Source organism: Neoarius graeffei, chromosome 1 (assembly GCF_027579695.1).
Source record: "Neoarius graeffei isolate fNeoGra1 chromosome 1, fNeoGra1.pri, whole genome shotgun sequence".
NCBI classification, from domain to species: Eukaryota; Metazoa; Chordata; class Actinopteri; order Siluriformes; family Ariidae; genus Neoarius; species Neoarius graeffei.
Window position 1 is genome coordinate 8,981,508 of NC_083569.1, and position 19,012 is coordinate 9,000,519.

At 44.2% G+C, this 19,012-nt stretch overlaps 1 protein-coding gene across 4 annotated transcripts in view; it reads right to left on the reverse strand.

The window, feature by feature from the left end:
* The window catches only part of xpr1b (xenotropic and polytropic retrovirus receptor 1b), a 155,996-nt gene that overhangs the window by 23,172 nt on the left and 113,812 nt on the right, over positions 1-19,012 (reverse strand). For all 4 annotated transcript variants that reach the window (XM_060929362.1, XM_060929353.1, XM_060929345.1 and 1 more), the window contains 2 exons: positions 15,537-15,742; positions 14,446-14,625 (listed from right to left, as the gene is read on the reverse strand). In XM_060929362.1, coding sequence (XP_060785345.1) covers positions 14,446-14,625; positions 15,537-15,742 — 386 coding nt within the window. The remainder of the gene's footprint in view (positions 1-14,445; positions 14,626-15,536; positions 15,743-19,012) is intronic.

A 19,012-nucleotide genomic window follows, 5' to 3' on the forward strand; every position in this document is an offset into this window, starting at 1 on the left:
ACAGGGTTGTGGACGTTGTATCAGTGTAGAAGCATGTTCTTTGTAGAGGGAAAAACCGCGAACTATGACTAAAAGTTAAAGTTGAATCACACTGTAGGATTTCCTGCAATGTCGGACTGCTCGACAGACATCCCCTCCTACCGTAGGATGCTTCGCGGATGCAGGACCGTTTATCAGAACACCGGTTAAAGTCGGTTAACCTATGAGTTTAAAATTCTAGAATTGGAATTATTAGAATCTATTCGAAATCTAACCGCGAGCATCCGCACATTCAGTCCCAGTCGCTGCCCTCCACTCACATTACCTTTTCTACAGCGCGAAACATTTAGTCAAACGTGGCACTGATGTCGAGGGGTTTGTATTGGAGCGGAGGACAAATGGCCGTGTCAGCGAGGGGCACGCACTTTTGTCAAGTTGCAACTTGGCATTAAAAATATCAGTGTGAACGTGTTCTCAATAAATTGCCGTCATTTTCTAAGCGGCAAGCTTTAGCTCAGTCACTACCGGTGCTTGCATTGAGTAGCCTATTGAAAACAATCCCATCATACGCTTGTCCCATCTTAACTTTTACGTTTTAGCGATACGGCCCCTGGTGTTTACAGTTAACTGCAGTAGGCTGTGTGTTGATATTGCATACTGCTACGGACTAGGCACTTTTCTTCGAAGTGAGACACAGAGACCTCGTACTGCGATTTGTTTTCCAGCTACTGATATTACGGTTACATGGCTGCTAATTGTGCACAGCCGTTGGGAATGGGATAGCTGGAGCTGAGCTGATTAGCCGCTAAGCTAATATAGCGACTGTCTGATGCGAAGTAACATCAGTGAGTAACCAGGTTTTAGTTCAGATCTTGTGTATTATTATTACGTTGACATTAATATTCACCAGACTAATCAACCATCGACTTCATTCATGCTAGGGATGGCGAAAACTAAAAAAAAATCTTGGCCGACCACCGAGCCTCATTAGCCGGTTAAAGTCGGTTAACCTATGAGTTTAAAATTCTAGAATTGGAATTATTACAGGGATGCAAACGGCGCGCCTTTTGGCGGATGCCGCCCTCTCCATGGCTGAATTGCGCAGATCCGACCTTTCTTTCCCAAGGGGGGGCACTGGAGCGTCCGACCACAACTTCATCAAAGCAAATTCTGCATATGAAGCACTTGCATGTGACGTCACAGCCGATCCAGATTGTGACAGACGCCATCTTGTCGGTCAAACGCCATATTTCCGCCTTCTACTTCTACCTTTTCTTCTGGAAAACCCTACTATATACAATTCTACTACAATGGCTGCGGCTACAAGCTCTCCCTACCTGTGCACGTTTTTTATGTTTTTTGTGTGTATTTTTGCGTGTTGTTCGTCTGTACCGGACTTCAATATCCACTACAACCGTATGGACTTACTGGACATTGGTTTCCAGCAGAAAATGACGGTTTGTAGCGATTTCCATCGCATGCACAACATTCCGGACGAGATAGCGAGGATTGTTATTGGAAGCAAAGCGAAGGAGGCGGCGCCGGGAGCGGAAGCAAAAGCGAGGCTGCAGGCAGAGCCGGCCTGTTGACTAAGCTCAGAAAACAGCCACTCAAATCTCCACTGCTAAGCCTCTACCTCTCCAACGCCAGATCCATGTAAACAAGACGGACGATTTGGAATTACAGCTGGAATTACCTTATTCTAGTCTATAATCGGCTGGTCAGTGCTATACTCAATACTTAAGTGACTTAGCCGTCCAATGAGGATTGTTATTTTCTTGTTTACAAGATGCCACATCTGAGTCGCTGACAAATCCTGAATTTCTGTAAAGATTACTGTCCAGAGATTTATAAGCACGCAGTGCTTCACCACTGAACAGCGAGGGAAAGTTAATGAGGTAATTATACACATCTGGGTATTCCGCTGGCAGTTCAACATCCACTGACACGGTCGTGAAAACTCCGTCCGGTAAGCGATAAGGGTCACTAATCTGTAGATCGTTTATTTTAGACATATATCTAGTTATCTGTTCATTAGAAAAATGAGCCGTGTAGTCCGTCGGTTGAAATTGATCCATTCTGTACACGAGTGCAGCAGTATTCAGCTGTGTTTTTTACCGACAAGATGGCGGCTGTGTACTTTCCGGTCACGTGACTGCAAGATCTCTATAAGCAAATGCTGCCACAGTCCACGAAACACAGGAAGTACAAGCACGAGAAGAAAACAGCAAATCAGAAAGCCGCGCACGGCAGTGGCGGCTGCTGGTTTTTAAAACAGGGGAAGCCCATTTTACGCATTCATCGTAAAACCTGTAGGCCAGATATCAAAGCATAGAAAAGTGTGCCCCATTAGCATAGTGAACTAGACAACCCTACCTAGTGGCAGAAAGTATTTTTGCTTGTACATTTCATGTTATAGTCTGGCTTGCCAGGCTAGTGCCTCATATCCTTAATCAAAAATATCAAACATCCAAAAATCACTGGCTATTCAACGAAGAGCCTTGAACATCATACCCTGATATGCAACACAGAGTCTTTAACACAACACCCAGCTGTGCAACACATCCTTGAACATCTTCTGCAACACAGTCTGGAAATTCATAACCAGGTAGGCTATGCAACACACAGAACCTTGAATATTATACCCAGGTATAACCTATAACACAGAGCCCACCATTCTCTTAACATTACTGAACAATATACACACTTCACATTCATGAACATGAACACTATTTATACACAAATTCTGCCCTCCGCTCCTTTTCCAGAAAATGGTCTGTGACCCTGTCATACCAGCTGGTTGTGCTTTCCAGAGACTTCACCAATTTCTGTTAGCAGCTAGCACTGCAGATCCCAATAAGGCTCAAGCTAGCCTACAACCAGATTGAACTACAAATGAAATAAACGAGTGAATTCGCGAATGATCAAACTGATAGAATGGATGAAAGTTAACGGAGCACAACGAGTAATATTTACATTTATTTACAGAGTAATGTACAGAAACATCAATGAGAAGAAACGTTTATATGAAAAGAAATTCGGACAGCACTTTGGCACACGACTACACTTTCTCGACATCCGCTAGGGACTGACTGATCATACTTCCGTGTTCCTCGCCGAAGTACCGCCCTCCTCATGTCTTTCAAACACTACCTCCAATAATCCTTTATCAGCCCGGCTTCTTGTCCCTCCCACTGTCTCGTTTAGTCCCAGAGAAGCCCGGCTTCCCTGGAAGTGATGATTTTGTTGATTTTAACCAATAACAACTAGCCGAAATTGGCTGTTCAGAGCCGTCTCGTAGACTGCAGCGGATACCCGGCTGCCAGTCAGTGTTGCCAGATACTGCTGACGTTTTCCATCCCAAAATATATTCAAAACCCGCCAAAATGCACTTAAAACCGCCCAATCTGGCAACACTGCTGCCAGTCCATAGAGCCCATTGAAATAAGAAAGGTTACAGCCTGGCAGCAAAGGTGATTCTCGTAGCGAACTGCAAGTTCGTCAGACATCACTCAAATAAGTTACAGGATAGTTATGAACATAAATACAATCTTGGGCATATGTTATGCAAGTTGTTTTAATGAGAATTCAACGTCGTAGACGCCGCAGTTTGGGGAGAGAATTTTAGGGGAAGCTCGGCTTCCCTTGTTGTCTCTGAGAAATCGCTCCTGGCGCACGCCCGCACCGAAGCCGTGCAAAATTTAATGTGCGCAGCTTCCACGCAAACGCGCGCAACCCCCCGATACACTGCCCTCCTCCCACACCCCCACACCTCATGGACTGCAACGGCACCCGCCTATTTAGTAATTTTAATACAGAATCCACCTTGAAATTACAATCAGACACTCCAACGCCCCCCCCCCCAAAAAAAAACCCGGATCTGCGCGATTCAAAAAAAAAAAAGTCGGCATCTGCGCCTTTAGTTTGTGTGGAGAGATCTGATCTGCAATAACATACATTGTTGGCTACAGACCGAAACATACTTTCAGAATGCACTGGCCAAGGCAGGACTAAACTCCATGTGCCTTCTAATAATAATTAAAAAAAACAGAATAGTAATTTGTAAGATAAAAAGCCTGTGTCTACACTTTTCTTTCGCCGAGTGGCAGCTGGGCGGGACATGACTGAATGGGTGTTTCTGATTTGTCAGCTGTCTTTAACTGGGGCGGGAGGGCGGGACATGACTGAATGGGTGTTTCTGATTTGTCAGCTGTCTTTAACTGGGGCGGGAGGGCAGGACATGACTGAATGGGTGTTTCTGATTTGTCAGCTGTCGTCCTTACACCGCATGGCATGCCCCAAGCGTTTACAAACACAGAATTCCAGGTTCTCCGCTCCAAAATCGGCAGCTTCAAAACGATTGATTTTTTTTTTAAACGACAACCAAAAAAAAATTAACCGGTTGACGTTGATTCGGTCAACCATCGGTCAAACGGTCATCGGTTAACATGCCAAATTCATGCGCCGTGTTCTTGTTTCTTTGATAGTCAAGAATTTCCTTGATGTCACGTAGTAAAATGTAATCCGACACAGACTTTTCTTTCGCCGAGTGCATGGATTAAAGCAAAAAAAAATTGACTGAAAATTTACGGGGGGGGTTATGGGTGGATTTCGATGAAATTCTGAGAATGGTTAACTTAGAACTGATAACTTTATTATCAATTAATTAATGGATTAATATATTCAATTTATTGCACTTTCTTTCCATTGCTTCCGTATATTTTTTTTTTTGTGGCAAACCACACAAATGCAAGCGCCTGGAATGTTTAGTTTTTTGCACCATGAACTAAATGGCTTTCCGTTTTCACCCATTTCGTACAGCCAGGCCCACCTCCACTTGTTTTTACACCTTTATCGATGGCAGACACATCAGTGCCTTCTTTCATGTAAAGCGCATCCATGCTGCCGAAACCGAAAGCAGAATGACATGCTCCTCTGTGCTCAACGTCAATATAGAAAAAAGTCTGGATCTTCGCTTAAAGGTCCCATGGCATGGTGGTTTGTTGATGCTTTAAACGGGCTCGTGGAGGTTTCCGGATGTTATATCCGCAGCCTTTCTCGAAATGAACCCTCGGCACGTAGATATAGCCTCCTGGGAGAAAGCCCCATTTCAGCGCTTTTCCCAGTGCGTCGTTTTGCTAATGAGAAGCAGGAGGCGGGGAAGGGTAGAGGGTGGGGGCGGGTCTTATCATTAATATTCATGACATGTAAACGCGTTACCTCTGATTGGCTAACAGCACTGTGACGCTACCTCCAGTGGGTCAGAACAAGCGGATGTGGGTGTCTTACTATGGCGAGAGAGAAGGAACAAACCGCGAAGGGAAAAATACCGCGCGCTGACGTCATTAAGGTGCAACGCGAGGAAATAAAATAAATTCAACAAATGTTTGGGTTTTTACTGAACAAAAAAACATAAAATGAACGAGTGACTTAAAAAAAAGAATGTGGGTGTCTTTGTAAAAACTGTTTTGATTGGCTATTATAACAGAGCATGCTGCATGCTTTTTGGTTTTGTAGCGCAGAGTACCTGGCTAACTGCAGGAAGCGGTTAGCTGCACAGCTAATGTAGCCATTGCAAGGCTAACGTGGCACCGATTTTAAAACACGGCAAAACGACTTAACAGTTATACACTTACTTGTTCGGCGTTTGTGGCTGATGCGGCAGGGATGCTTGGTACGGACCCAGGCTTTGATGTGCAAAACCTGCCCTGTACTGTCCCAAGTTGTGGAAACATTCATCAGGAAAATGCTTCCGACAAACGTACACCGTCTTAGGTCGACTCGACGGTGTATTATTGAAGTAAATAAAATTAAGCCACTGCGTCTTCAGGGGCTCTCCCGTCGGCAGTAAAAACAGACTCTTTTCTGTGTTGTCACATCCATGTACAGCGCAATTTCCATGTTTCGCTCGCTTAGGTGATGCCATGTTGTTGTGTCCTCTATGGTCTCCTCACTACAACTGGGCGGGGCAATCCATACAGTGGGTGGGAATCCAGAGGGGGGGCGTGGGGATCATCTCCCTTGCTGACGTAGTAAAAGGAAGAGCTTATCAACGCGCCGTTTTGACGCGCCATTCTCAAATGTTGGGCATAGTTTGGTTTACACATTATGAAATTTCTAGCCACTGGGGTGACTTAAGGTCAGAGGAACTCATTTTAACGTTAAAAAACCTCAGAAAGTGAAAATTTCATGCCATGGGACCTTTAAACGTTCGCTGCCTACGGTGCGGCATTAAAAAAAACATGCGCTGTCAAAATTGGCAAAATACATTCCCATGTGCTTGGCGTGCTTGTGTCTGACCATTTCTGTTTTGTATTAAATTAATGGCGTATTCACACCTACGTTGTTTGGTCCGGACCAAACGAACCAAATTTCCCTTGGTCCGGACCTTTTGGGTTGGTCTGAATACAAACCACCGAACTCTGGTCCGGACCAAACAAGCGGACCGAGACCGAGCTGCAAGGTCGGACTCGGTCCGGACCAAAGGAACCCTGGTGCGGATCTTTTGGAGGTGTGAAAGCAGGCTGGACCTAATCTGACAGTTTTGCTTTTTTGTACCTCGGGAGCGTCCGTCGTTTGTCGAGCATTATGGGAAACAGAGTCTTGACACTCCACCGCAAAGTGCAAACACTGTTTCGGTTGTCAAGGGTCCTTCAGTCACCAGTGGTAGGCGAGTACAAAAAATGAGTAGGGGGCAAACGTGGGCAGAGGAAGAAACGCGCACCCTTGTGGATATATGGGCAGATGTCCACATATCTGAGCTTTTGGAGAGAACACACAAAAATGCCGACGTGTTTGCTGTATTCAGTGAGAAAATGAAGGAGAAGGGGTTCACGCGCTCCCCAGAACAATGTCGGCTAAAAGTGAAGAAACTCTGTCAGACCTACAGCAGCATCACACGCAGCATGTGCGGAATCTGCGCATGTCGCACGCAGCATGTGCGGAATCTGCGCATGTCGCACGCAGCATGTGCGGAATCTGCGCATGTCGCACGCAGCATGTGCGGAATCTGCGCATGTCGCACGCAGCATGTGCGGAATCTGCGCATGTCGCACGCAGCATGTGCGGAATCTGCGCATGTCGCACGCAGCATGTGCGGAATCTGCGCATGTCGCACGCAGCATGTGCGGAATCTGCGCATGTCGCACGCAGCATGTGCGGAATCTGCGCATGTCGCACGCAGCATGTGCGGAATCTGCGCATGTCGCACGCAGCATGTGCGGAATCTGCGCTTGTCTCACGCAGCATGTGCGGAATCTGCGCATGTCACATGCAGCATGTGCGGTTGTTGTAAAAATAAATAGCCGTGAATCGTGCATGGATTGAAAAAGTCGCTTGGACATTTAAAAACAACTCACTGGAATTTTTTAAGACTTTATAATAATTCCGTACAGAATAACACTGTTTGCCGTAACATCGTATTTACGTAACTTTTCCGTACAAAATACGGCCAATCCGTACTAGTAGGCATCTCTGGGGTTTTCACACACACAACAGTTTCAACACAGAATGGTGCGGGGGGGAAAAAAAACAAAAAACAAAACATCGAGTCATGGCAAGTGGACACCCTACCATCATGAAACTCACAAAAATACAATTATAAACTAAAATTAGCATAGATAGTCGGGCTAGTCAGGTGAATTTGTTACTCTGACACGAATCTTGATTTTGCACGGCCTTATTTCCTTCTATTTATTTAGCGGCAAACAAACAGATCAATTCTTTTTTTTCCCCTCATTGCTACTATTAGCTAGGTCAGGGGTCACCAAACTACGGCCCGCGGGCCAGATCCGGCCCGCCATCCCCCTTTGACCGGCCCCCCAGCCCCTCTGCCCCCCATCACTTGAACCAGCCCTATGAGGCAATCCCCAAAAGTGGTCATGGCCTATTTTTTTAAATTGCTTTTTGGCAAATAATAACATGTCTGCATCTTGTATTTTGTTGATTTTATCAATTAAAATTGATATTTAGTTATAAAATGAACTATTCATATTTTCCGAATTTTCGTCATATGCTCGCGATCAAGCAGTGACAGGCAGCGCATGCGCAGAGAACTGTCAGTGTTCAGCACAGCAAAATGGCTAGCGGTCAGCGAAAAGCTGACAGAGAGTGCAGAGTTTTTAAAGAACAGTGGACCACCAATTATTTTTTCGTTCAGTGTAAGGACCGTGCAGTTTGTCTTGTATGTAAAGAAAGTGTGTCGGTTTTCAAAGAATATAATCTGCGTCGTCACTACGAAACCCGCCACAAAGAGTATGCTAGTTTGCGAGGGCAAACATGAGAAGACAGGATTCGGAGGATGAAATGCGGACTGGCTGCACAACAGAATGTATTCCTTCACCAAACCCAGATCAACCAGGCTGCTGTCCGAGCTCGCTATAAGGTAGCTCACCTACTAGCTACCCATGGAAAGCCGTTTACTGATGGGGACTTTGTTAAAGTATGCATGCTTGCTGTGGCCGAGGAGGTGTGTCCCGACAAGAAGGATGCGCTCAATGCGGTGAGTCTCTCCGCACCTACTATGACCAGGCGAACCGAAGATTTGGGGGACAACGTGTATGACCAGCTGAATGAGAAAGCGTCAGAATTCGAGTTTTTTGCTTTGGCCATGGATGAGAGCAATGACGTGCAGGACACAGCACAACTGCTGTGATCTATTGATATATTGCTCATATTATTATAATTTCACTGTTTTTTAAAATGTATTTATTTTATAGGCCTATTTATTTGACCTTTATTAAGTGCTGCATACAATTATTATTTATATTATTAATAATATCAACAGGCTTACCTACAATTTATAATTTTCCACTCACCTTTGCCAGTGTCAATCACCTCAAATAGGCAGATGTTTCTTACCTTGACAGCTTTGATATTTTTATAAGAAAATAAATAAATGGAATATCAGTGGTATTTCAAATTAAAACAAAGTGTGAAGACTTGATTACTACTTTTGCAAACCACTAGTAAAAGATAAACAAATATGTGCCAGGAATCAAGTGTTGATATAGTAGTGGGGGATATAGTAGTGTGGGGATATAGTAGTGTGGGGATATAGTAGTGTGGGGATATAGTAGTGGGGGATATAGTAGTGGGGGTATAGTAGTGGGGGGTATAGTAGTGGGGGGTATAGTAGTGGGGGATATAGTAGTGGGGGTATAGTAGTGGGGGTATAGTAGTGGGGGATATAGTAGTGGGGGATATAGTAGTGGGGGATATAGTAGTGTGGGTATAGTAGTAGGGGATATAGTAGTGGGGGGTATAGTAGTGTGGGATATAGTAGTAGGGGATATAGTAGTGGGGGTATAGTAGTAGGGGATATAGTAGTGGGGGATATAGTAGTGGGGGATATAGTAGTGGGGGATATAGTAGTAGGGGATATAGTAGTGGGGGTATAGTAGTGGGGGATATAGTAGTGGGGGATATAGTAGTGGGGGATATAGTAGTGGGGGTATAGTAGTGGGGGATATAGTAGTGGGGGATATAGTAGTGGGGGTATAGTAGTGTGGGTATAGTAGTAGGGGATATAGTAGTGGGGGGTATAGTAGTGTGGGTATAGTAGTGGGGGCATAGTAGTGGGGGATATAGTAGTGGGGGATATAGTAGTGGGGGGTATAGTAGTGTGGGTATAGTAGTGGGGGGTATAGTAGTGTGGGTATATAGTAGTGGGGGGTATATAGTAGTGGGGGATATAGTAGTGGGGGATATAGTAGTGTGGGTATAGTAGTGGGGATATAGTAGTGTGGGTATAGTAGTGGGGGATATAGTAGTGTGGGTATAGTAGTGGGGGGTATAGTAGTGTGGGTATATAGTAGTGGGGGATATAGTAGTGGGGGGTATAGTAGTGGGGGGTATAGTAGTGTGGGTATAGTAGTGGGGGATATAGTAGTGGGGGATATAGTAGTGGGGGTATAGTAGTGGGGGAATAGTAGTGGGGGAATAGTAGTGGGGGAATAGTAGTGGGGGAATAGTAGTGTGGGATATAGTAGTGTGGGATATAGTAGTGTGGGATATAGTAGTGTGGGTATAGTAGTGGGGATATAGTAGTGGGGGTATAGTAGTGGGGGAATAGTAGTGGGGGAATAGTAGTGGGGGAATAGTAGTGTGGGATATAGTAGTGTGGGATATAGTAGTGTGGGATATAGTAGCATGGGTATAGCAATGTGGGTATAGTAGTGGGGATATAGTAGTGGGGGATACAGTAGTGGGGATACAGTAGTGCGGGTATAGTAGTGGGGATATAGTAGTGGGGGTATAGTAGTGGGGATACAGTAGTGCGGGTATAGTAGTGGGGATATAGTAGTGGGGGTATAGTAGTGGGGATGGCCGTGCCAGGCTAGTAATCTCTACTACACAATGAGGCCTGCTGGTGGTCATATTTGTCTGGGTCATACAATTCTATGTGATATAGCTGACCCGACCCCGGCCCCCCATCACAGTCAGGAACGACAATGTGGCCCCCAGAGAAAAAAGTCTGGTGACCCCTGAGCTAGGTTATCTACATAGGGCAGATTCTACCGTAACTGGATCCATTAACCACTTGCCCACAAAATAAAAGATTTTTCTTGTCCTTTTTTCAGTGAGGTAATATTTTCAAGATTGAAAATATGGTATTTGGTCTTCTAAAACAGCACGTCATTTAAAAATACACTGAGTATATCAATAAAAGATTTTTAAAGAATAAAGTTCTATTTCTTTGACGTATCTGACAGACATAACTCCCATTTTAAAAATCCCTTTCATTATCCCTGTTGCTATCGTCAGTGAATTTCTGTCAGATGACCTGACGATAGACTCGGCCATTATGGATCTTTGGTAGTTTGTTGACGGTGTAGTGGCTGCTGCTTTATGTCCCGGGGCTCCCTCATGCCTGTGTTACCTTCTGGCTCTCTCCTTTTAGTTATGCTGTCATAGTTAGTTGCCGGAGTCCCTGCTTGTACTCGGTGCAATATGTATACTGTTCCTACTTATTCAGGTGACATTGGGCATACCTAACAACCTGCGTTTTCTCCCCTCCCCCCCCACCCCAAATCTGTCCCTCTGAGTTACATGGAGTCAACAGGAAATCTTTTGGTGGAGAGGGTGGAGACCTCGACTGGCTATCGTAGCCTGCAGGGAATCGGCCGTCAGACATTCTGTCGCATGTCCCAGACCCGGTGAAATGTAACTGAATTGTCTTGGCCACCCTAAGGGTCCTATCTGCATCTCATCATTGCTGAGGAGTGTGCTCCCATCACCCATCCAGCCAGAGCAGGTCATGATATTTTTTTTACCATATTAACATGCCATTGTTGTGTGTTATGCCTGATGTCAAGACTCTCGTCTCTGTGAGCCTACCACACAGATTTAATACTTGTCATTTTTAGGGCATACCTAACATGTGTTTTCTTTCTCTCTCTCTTCCCCCCCCAATCTGTCCCTCTGAGTTACATGTTGGTCCTGGGATTGAGATGCTGGCCTCTTCTGCCCCTCGGACCTGCTTGATCCATCCTGGTGCCCTGTGTCTGGTCGGAGTTTTATCGCATCGCTCCTGTGGAGGACGGCCCCATGAGGACAGTTGAAAGTCACACCTGGAGGACGCTCTGGACACTTACAGTAATGCTTTTATGGCTGAGGACTACAGTTGACTTGCTAACTTTAGGACTGCAGTTATCATGAACAGTTTTGCACTCAAGTTTCCATCAATGAAGAGTTTATAACATCAACGAAACTGACTTCATGTTAAAACTGTTAATATTATAGTCAGGCTGTCTGTTGTTGCCCAAATGAGGATGGGTTCCCTTTTGAGTCTGGTTCCTCTCGAGGTTTCTTCCTCATGTCGTCTGAGGGAGTTTTTCCTTGCCACCGTCGCCACAGGCTTGCTCATTGGGGATAGATTAGGGATAAAATTAGCTCATGTTTTAAGTCGTTAAAATTCTGTAAAGCCGCTTTGCGACAATGTTTATTGTTAAAAGCGCTATACAAATAAACTTGACTTGACTTGTTATCGTGTGGAAGCAGGCTTTATAATTTTTGGGTGTCAACAGATAGAGTTGAAATAGATTAACAGCGAAAAGACTAATTCGTTCACGAGAGAAGCCCACGGTTATTTTTAAAAAAATGCTATCGTCAGTCTGTCAGTCAAATGCACCTGACGATAGCAACCACGCACATGTTGACTGACGCAAAGAGGAAATTCTACTGCGCATGATTTTTGTGACAGCAGACATTTGTGCCCAAATCCAGAATCCAGGGACACATGTCGGCCCGGGGGCATTTTGAGTTATTGACAGATTAAGAAAGTACAGTTTCTAAGCTTTCCAATGATGCCTTCTATGTGGAGATCTGACAATATTTGAAGAATGTGTGGCCTTTTGAAAGTGTATACTTCTTAAAACAGAAAAGGGAGAAAATCGCCCTCAAAGTTTTCCATCTCAGCTACTCTGGGTGTAGGGCGGGCACATAATGGTGCTCATTTGCATGACATTAAGGAAAGCCCTACCCCCTACGAGCTAGCACGATGCTACTTTCACCACATCAATTTTCCTTCCATGCAAAGTATGCCCAACACAATTATGAAGTACAAAAATAAGTCCTAAAGTATACTTTAACGTTTTGTGGTTGAAAAATTACTCACACCGTAAGAAAGAAAGATAGCACGATGATGACACAACTAACACAACACTAGTTTCATGTAAAGCCTCGGTCACAACCGGCTGTACCGTACGTGCTCCTACGGCCGGTCTACATGCAAAAAACGCATGAAACGCACGAGAGCGCGCGTGTGACGTGCTGATTTTCAAGCCGCAGACCGGCCGCAGAGGTTCTTTGTCATGTCAAACAAACTCTACGGGCGCTTACGTTTTTTTCAGGTTGCAAGACAAACTTACAGCCAACGTGCGTCTTTCTCCATGAACAAAAAAAAAAAAAAAAACGCAGCGATTTGGGAAACGCCAAAAAATCGTACGTCCGGTTTTGACTTAGGCTTAACCAAACCACAACACTCTCCGTTACATGCAAAAATAACCACACAGCCTTAGATTAATAAACTCACCCCATCAGAAAGAGAAACGGCGCCTTGCACACACCAATGCCTCCGATGGAATATGTAGTCCTAGAACACTTCCTTGTGGTTGCGTTTTTTTTGCTAGAAATGGTTATCTCCGATGTAACTACCGTGCGTCTGTTTGCTTCGCGGTGTTTCAGCTCCTCTGCGCTCTGTTTAGCTTGCTCATTCCATAGTGAAATTACACGCCTGTATGCAGCTTAAGTAGCCACGAGCTCAGCTCGTATCATACAGCTGATTCGCGAAAAAAAAAAACCCAAAAGACTTAAATCATCACGTGAATGGCCCATATGGTAATTTAGCCACACACCCCAGCAGGCTACAGTCCTGACAAAAACGAGACAATTTGCAACAAAAAATGTATGCTTTTCCAACAAAACAATCTATTATCTGAAATACTGATTGCATTCTTCAAGATCTCAACTTGCACATCATGGAAAAAAAAACAAAAATCACAAATTTCGAAAAAACAAATGCTTCTTTTGCGATTTTCTCGGATTCGTTTCGGCCGACATGCGTCCCTGGATTCGGTGAGGCGTCACATTTACTTCCGGGCAAGACTTGGAGTTCTGACAGCTAGATTTCATCAAATAAATCAAGGTAAGATTTTCAGTCAGCTATCCTGATGATAGAAACATTGAGAATATATTTGTGCATTCATATTTACATTTTTCTGGAGGAAAACTATCGTAAGTTGAGAGAAATCCGAGCCACTTGCGACCCTTTCAGCCGACAGGCCATTTCAATGTCTTATTTCCCCGCGAAAGTGACACAGTCGTGTCTATCGTCACTGTTCTGACAATTATTGTTGATATTTCAATTTTGAAAATAAGTTTTCTCTTTTTTATTTCAATATTTTATTTTATTATTTGGTTCTAGCGATGAGGTATTTAATATTACTAAATTTGTCAGATTAATAATGTTATCTAGAGTGTCTGTCAGAATATGATGGTAGACGTTAGTTTGTCTGTCAGATTTTGATGATAGAAACCGATGTGCTTCTATTGTCATTTAGCATGTCGGTCATGCCAGGCTTTTATTAATTAGTTACCAGGACTACTGTCCTAAAATTTACTGTGAATGTCCAAGACCCCAAATGCTACTAGAAAAACTTAACAGAATGATCAAAACAATCAATTCAGCAATTTAAGGAGATGGGACTCAACTGGCCTCTGTTATGGTAGAATCTGGCATAGCCAAGGTAGCATGTCATGAGTTTAAATCTCAGACATGTCTGGTCCAAAGATGCGGAAGTTTACACAGTGACATCAGTCACTCACTGAGCTTTTGCGTAACGTTTTATAATATAAAAATTATAACTTCAACTTCGTTTGCGTTCTTGGAGTTCGTTAAGCAGTCGGCCATTTTGAAAAACGTTCGCGGACGATAACGCGCCCGTGGAAGAGTGTTCGGGCTCTTACCAGCAGCTTGAGGAGCCAGAAGCGGGATTTGTAGTAGCACGTCTTGAGGGGGTTGATGAGGAAAAGCAGGAAGAAGCCGTATAGCGCCAGAGGACAAGCGTGAATCGGGATACGTAAAGAATCTGAGAACAGGCAGGACAAAATGCTGACGCACCACAGCATGCTGAGAAAGCCTGCGATCTGAAGGGGGGGGGAGAAAAAAAAAAAAACACAAGAAGTCACAATGAAGGTATTTCACTTTATAAAATGTAACATTAAACTAAACCAGAAAGCCCAGCAGGACGAGTCAATCATTTTATTTAATGTCATCTCTTATACTGCAGCTGCACACTTAAGACTGACGGTTCGAGGAGCAGCTTTGGGACCAAAAGGTCGCCGGTTTGATTCCCTGGAACAGCAGGAATGGCTGAAGTGCCCCTGAGCAACGCACCTAACCCCCACCTGCTCTCCATGCTGTTGTGCGATACCCCTTTTCCACCAAATCAGTTCCAGGGCTGGTTCACAACTCGTTCAACTTGCGAGCCAGCTGAGAACCAGTTTGCTTTTCCATAGCTCACGGTGCTACGTCATTATGTCGCTGTATACGTCAGTTACGTTGCTACGTTTGCATAAACCTTGGCGCGAATATCGAAGCAAAAACAACACGGAAGAAGCAGCAGCAACAACAACAATAATAATAAATGACTTCGCGTTTGTACAGCTGCTGCTTCTCGTCGCTTAAAAATGGCGATCTTTCGCGGTCTTGCTATTGTCGTCGGTCTTAACAACTCCGCCCCCCGCTGACGTAAGCGGTTCTTTCCTCTGGCCCAGCAGAGAGTTGGTGCTAGCCTGGAACCGGTTTTTCTGGCCCCAGAACCAGTTCTTTGTCAGTGGAAACAGAAAACCCGGTTCCAAACTAAGCACTGGCCCCGAACCAGCCCTGGAACTGCTTTGGTGGAAAAGGGACATGTGTTGCTCTGTATAAAAGGAATCACACACTTCACAACCTGTGGCGGTGTTTATTTTCAACCGCAACCTGTAGCAGCACATCCCAAAGTGTTCTATTCCTCGTCATCACGAACAGCGACGCTGCTTTAGACGTGTGAACTGACCTCGAAGAGGTGCTGGTGCGAGAGGTTGTTGCGAGGGTTCAGCTCAAAGATGAGCACGTGATTGACGCCCGCTTGCCTCCAGCCGTACGTGTTGATGCCCAACAGGAAGAGGAACTCGACGAGCAGGAAGCCGCCACGGTAGATCCGCACCAGCGGCCACACGATCTCCTGGGAGCTTTCGGAAGCTCGGAATGCTTTCGCTATGCCTTTAGACACAGAAAAGAAATCTTTGTTAAAAGGACATCGGCGTGTCGCAGAAAGTATTTAATTACAGACGAAGGGATATGCTAGGATGGTGTTTCGTACGTTATTACGACCAAGATCTAGAACCGGGCCAGAATGAAGGTGGACGTTTTCATCTAAACCGACCCACAGAGCTAGAAATCCTTCTAAAGTTTTCCTGTTCTTTAGTATTCTATCCATAATTAGTGGATATGAGCAATTGCGCGCTCTGATTGGCTACTCTCCGGCAGCCTACAGTGGGGCAAAAAAGTATTTAGTCAGCCACCAATTGTGCAAGTTCTCCCACTTAAAAAGATGAGAGAGGCCTGTAATTTTCATCATAGGTACACTTCAACTATGAGAGACAGAATGGGGGGAAAGAATCCAGGAAATCACATTGTAGGATTTTTAATGAATTAATTGGTAAATTCCTCGGTAAAATAAGTATTTGGTCACCTACAAACAAGCAAGATTTCTGGCTCTCACAGACCTGTAACTTCTTCTTTAAGAGGCTCCTCTGTCCTCTACTCGTTACCTGTATTAATGGCACCTGTTTGAACTCGTTATCAGTATAAAAGACACCTGTCCACAACCTCAAACAGTCACACTCCAAACTCTACTATGGCCAAGACCAAAGAGCTGCCAAAGGACACCAGAAACAATTGTAGACCTGCACCAGGCTGGGAAGACTGAATCTGCAATAGGTAAGCAGCTTGGTGTGAAGAAATCAACTGTGGGAGCAATTATTAGAAAATGGAAGACATACAAGACCACTGATAATCTCCCTCGATCTGGGGCTCCACGCAAGATCTCACCCCGTGAGGTCAAAATGATCACAAGAACGGTGAGCAAAAATCCCAGAACCACACGGGGGGACCTAGTGAATGGCCTGCAGAGAGCTGGGACCAAAGTAACAAAGGCTACCATCAGTAACACATTACGCCGCCAGGGACTCAAATCCTGCAGTGCCAGACGTGTCCCCCTGCCTAAGCCAGTACATGTCCAGACCCGTCTGAAGTTTGCTAGAGAGCATTTGGATGATCCAGAAGAGGATTGGGAGAATGTCATATGCTCAGATGAAACCAAAATAGAACTTTTTGGTAAAAACTCAGCTTGTCGTGTTTGGAGGAGAAAGAATGCTGAGTTGCATCCAAAGAACACCATACCTACTGTGAAGCATGGGGGTGGAAACATCATGCTTTGGGGCTGTTTTTCTGCAAAGGGACCAGGACGACTGATCCGTGTAAAGGAAAGAATGAATGGGGCCATGTATCGTGAGATTTTGAGTGAAAACCTCCTTCCATCAGCAAGGGCATTGAAGATGAAACATGGCTGGGTCTTTCAGCATGACAATGATCCCAAACACACCGCCTGGGCAACGAAGGAGTGGCTTCATAAGAAGCATTTCAAGGTCCTGGAGTGGCCTAGCCAGTCTCCAGATCTCAACCCCATAGAAAATCTTTGGAGGGAATTGAAAGTCCGTGTTGCCCAGCGACAGCCCCAAAACATCACTGCTCTAGAGGAGATCTGCATGGAGGAATGGGCCAAAATACCAGCAACGGTGTGTGAAAACCTTGTGAAGACTTACAGAAAACGTTTGACCTCTGTCATTGCCAACAAAGGGTATATAACAAAGTATTGAGATGAACTTTTGTTATTGACCAAATACTTATTTTTCACCATAATTTGCAAATAAATTCTTTTAAAAGTCAGACAATGTGATTTTCTGGATTTTTTTTCTCATTCTGTCTCTCATAGTTGAAGTGTACCTATGATGAAAATTACAGGCCTCTCTCATCTTTTTAAGTGGGAGAACTTGCACAATTGGTGACTGACTAAATACTTTTTTGCCCCACTGTATATACCATGAGTAGAGAAAAACAAAATGGCGGAGCACGTTGCTTAACCAACCGAGGATGAACTAAAAACTTGACTCGAAAATAAAACCCCAAACAAGAGTGGCTCAAAGAGCACAATATCTCCCGCTGGTCAAATACGACTGAATTGAATGAAACTGCAATATGTGTATTTTTTAACAAAGAATTTAACAAAGAATCCTGCCAAGCTTCATGAAACTCCTCCAAAAATTGTGATGGAAGTTGATTTCAGAAAGCAAGCACGCCTTGATGAAATTGCCAAAGTACAAGCTTGTTAATAATCAAGGGCAGAACTCTGGGAAAACTTGCCCAAATTAAACGAAATTTCAATCTGCGTATAACCGTCATATAACGAAGCCTTCTGCCAAGTTCGGTGAAATTCCTCCACAAATCGTGAGAGGAGTTGATTTCAGAAGAACCAACACCCTCATGAAATTGCCAAAGTTATTTAATCAAGGGTCAAAACTCTGGGAAAATGTTCACAAACGAAATTAAATCGCAATATGCGTATTACCGTCATATAACAAGGCCTTTTGCCAAGCTTCGAGAAATTCGTCCAAAAATTGTGAGAGGAGTTGATGTCAAAAGGTGAGCACCCTTCCCAGGATGGATGGACATTGCTACGACATAATCCCCCTTTGGGCCTTTCGGCCAGCAGGGGATAAAAATTCTCCGTTTTTGCTCAAAATCCAGTGAATGTGGATTGAATTTACCGGCTGGGAGGTCCGTATCATGAAATACCGTGACCGAGGTCTTGAAAGAGGGCCGAGGTCAGTATTCAATGCCAAGGTCACGGTATTTCATGACCTTAAGCTGGTAAATAATATATTTATTTTTTTCTTTACCAAATTCTAACAGAAAACGAGAGCGCCTGAAAGGGAAAACCGAGCCGAGATGCCATTTTGAATCCTCATTCACGGCTGTAATGCAAATGGCTTCCTCCTCGGTATACAAGTGCACTTCCATGGCAGGAAAAAAAAAAATACAACCCCGATTCCAAAAAAGTTGGGACAAAGTACAAATTGTAAATAAAAACGGAATGCAATGATGTGGAAGTTTCAAAATTCCATATTTTATTCAGAATAGAACATAGATGACATATCAAATGTTTAAACTGAGAAAATGTATAATTTAAAGAGAAAAATTAGGTGATTTTAAATTTCATGACAACAACACATCTCAAAAAAGTTGGGACAAGGCCATGTTTCCCACTGTGAGACATCCCCTTTTCTCTTTACAACAGTCTGTAAACGTCTGGGGACTGAGGAGACAAGTTGCTCAAGTTTAGGGATAGGAATGTTAACCCATTCTTGTCTGATGTAGGATTCTAGTTGCTCAACTGTCTTAGGTCTTTTTTGTCGTATCTTCTGTTTTATG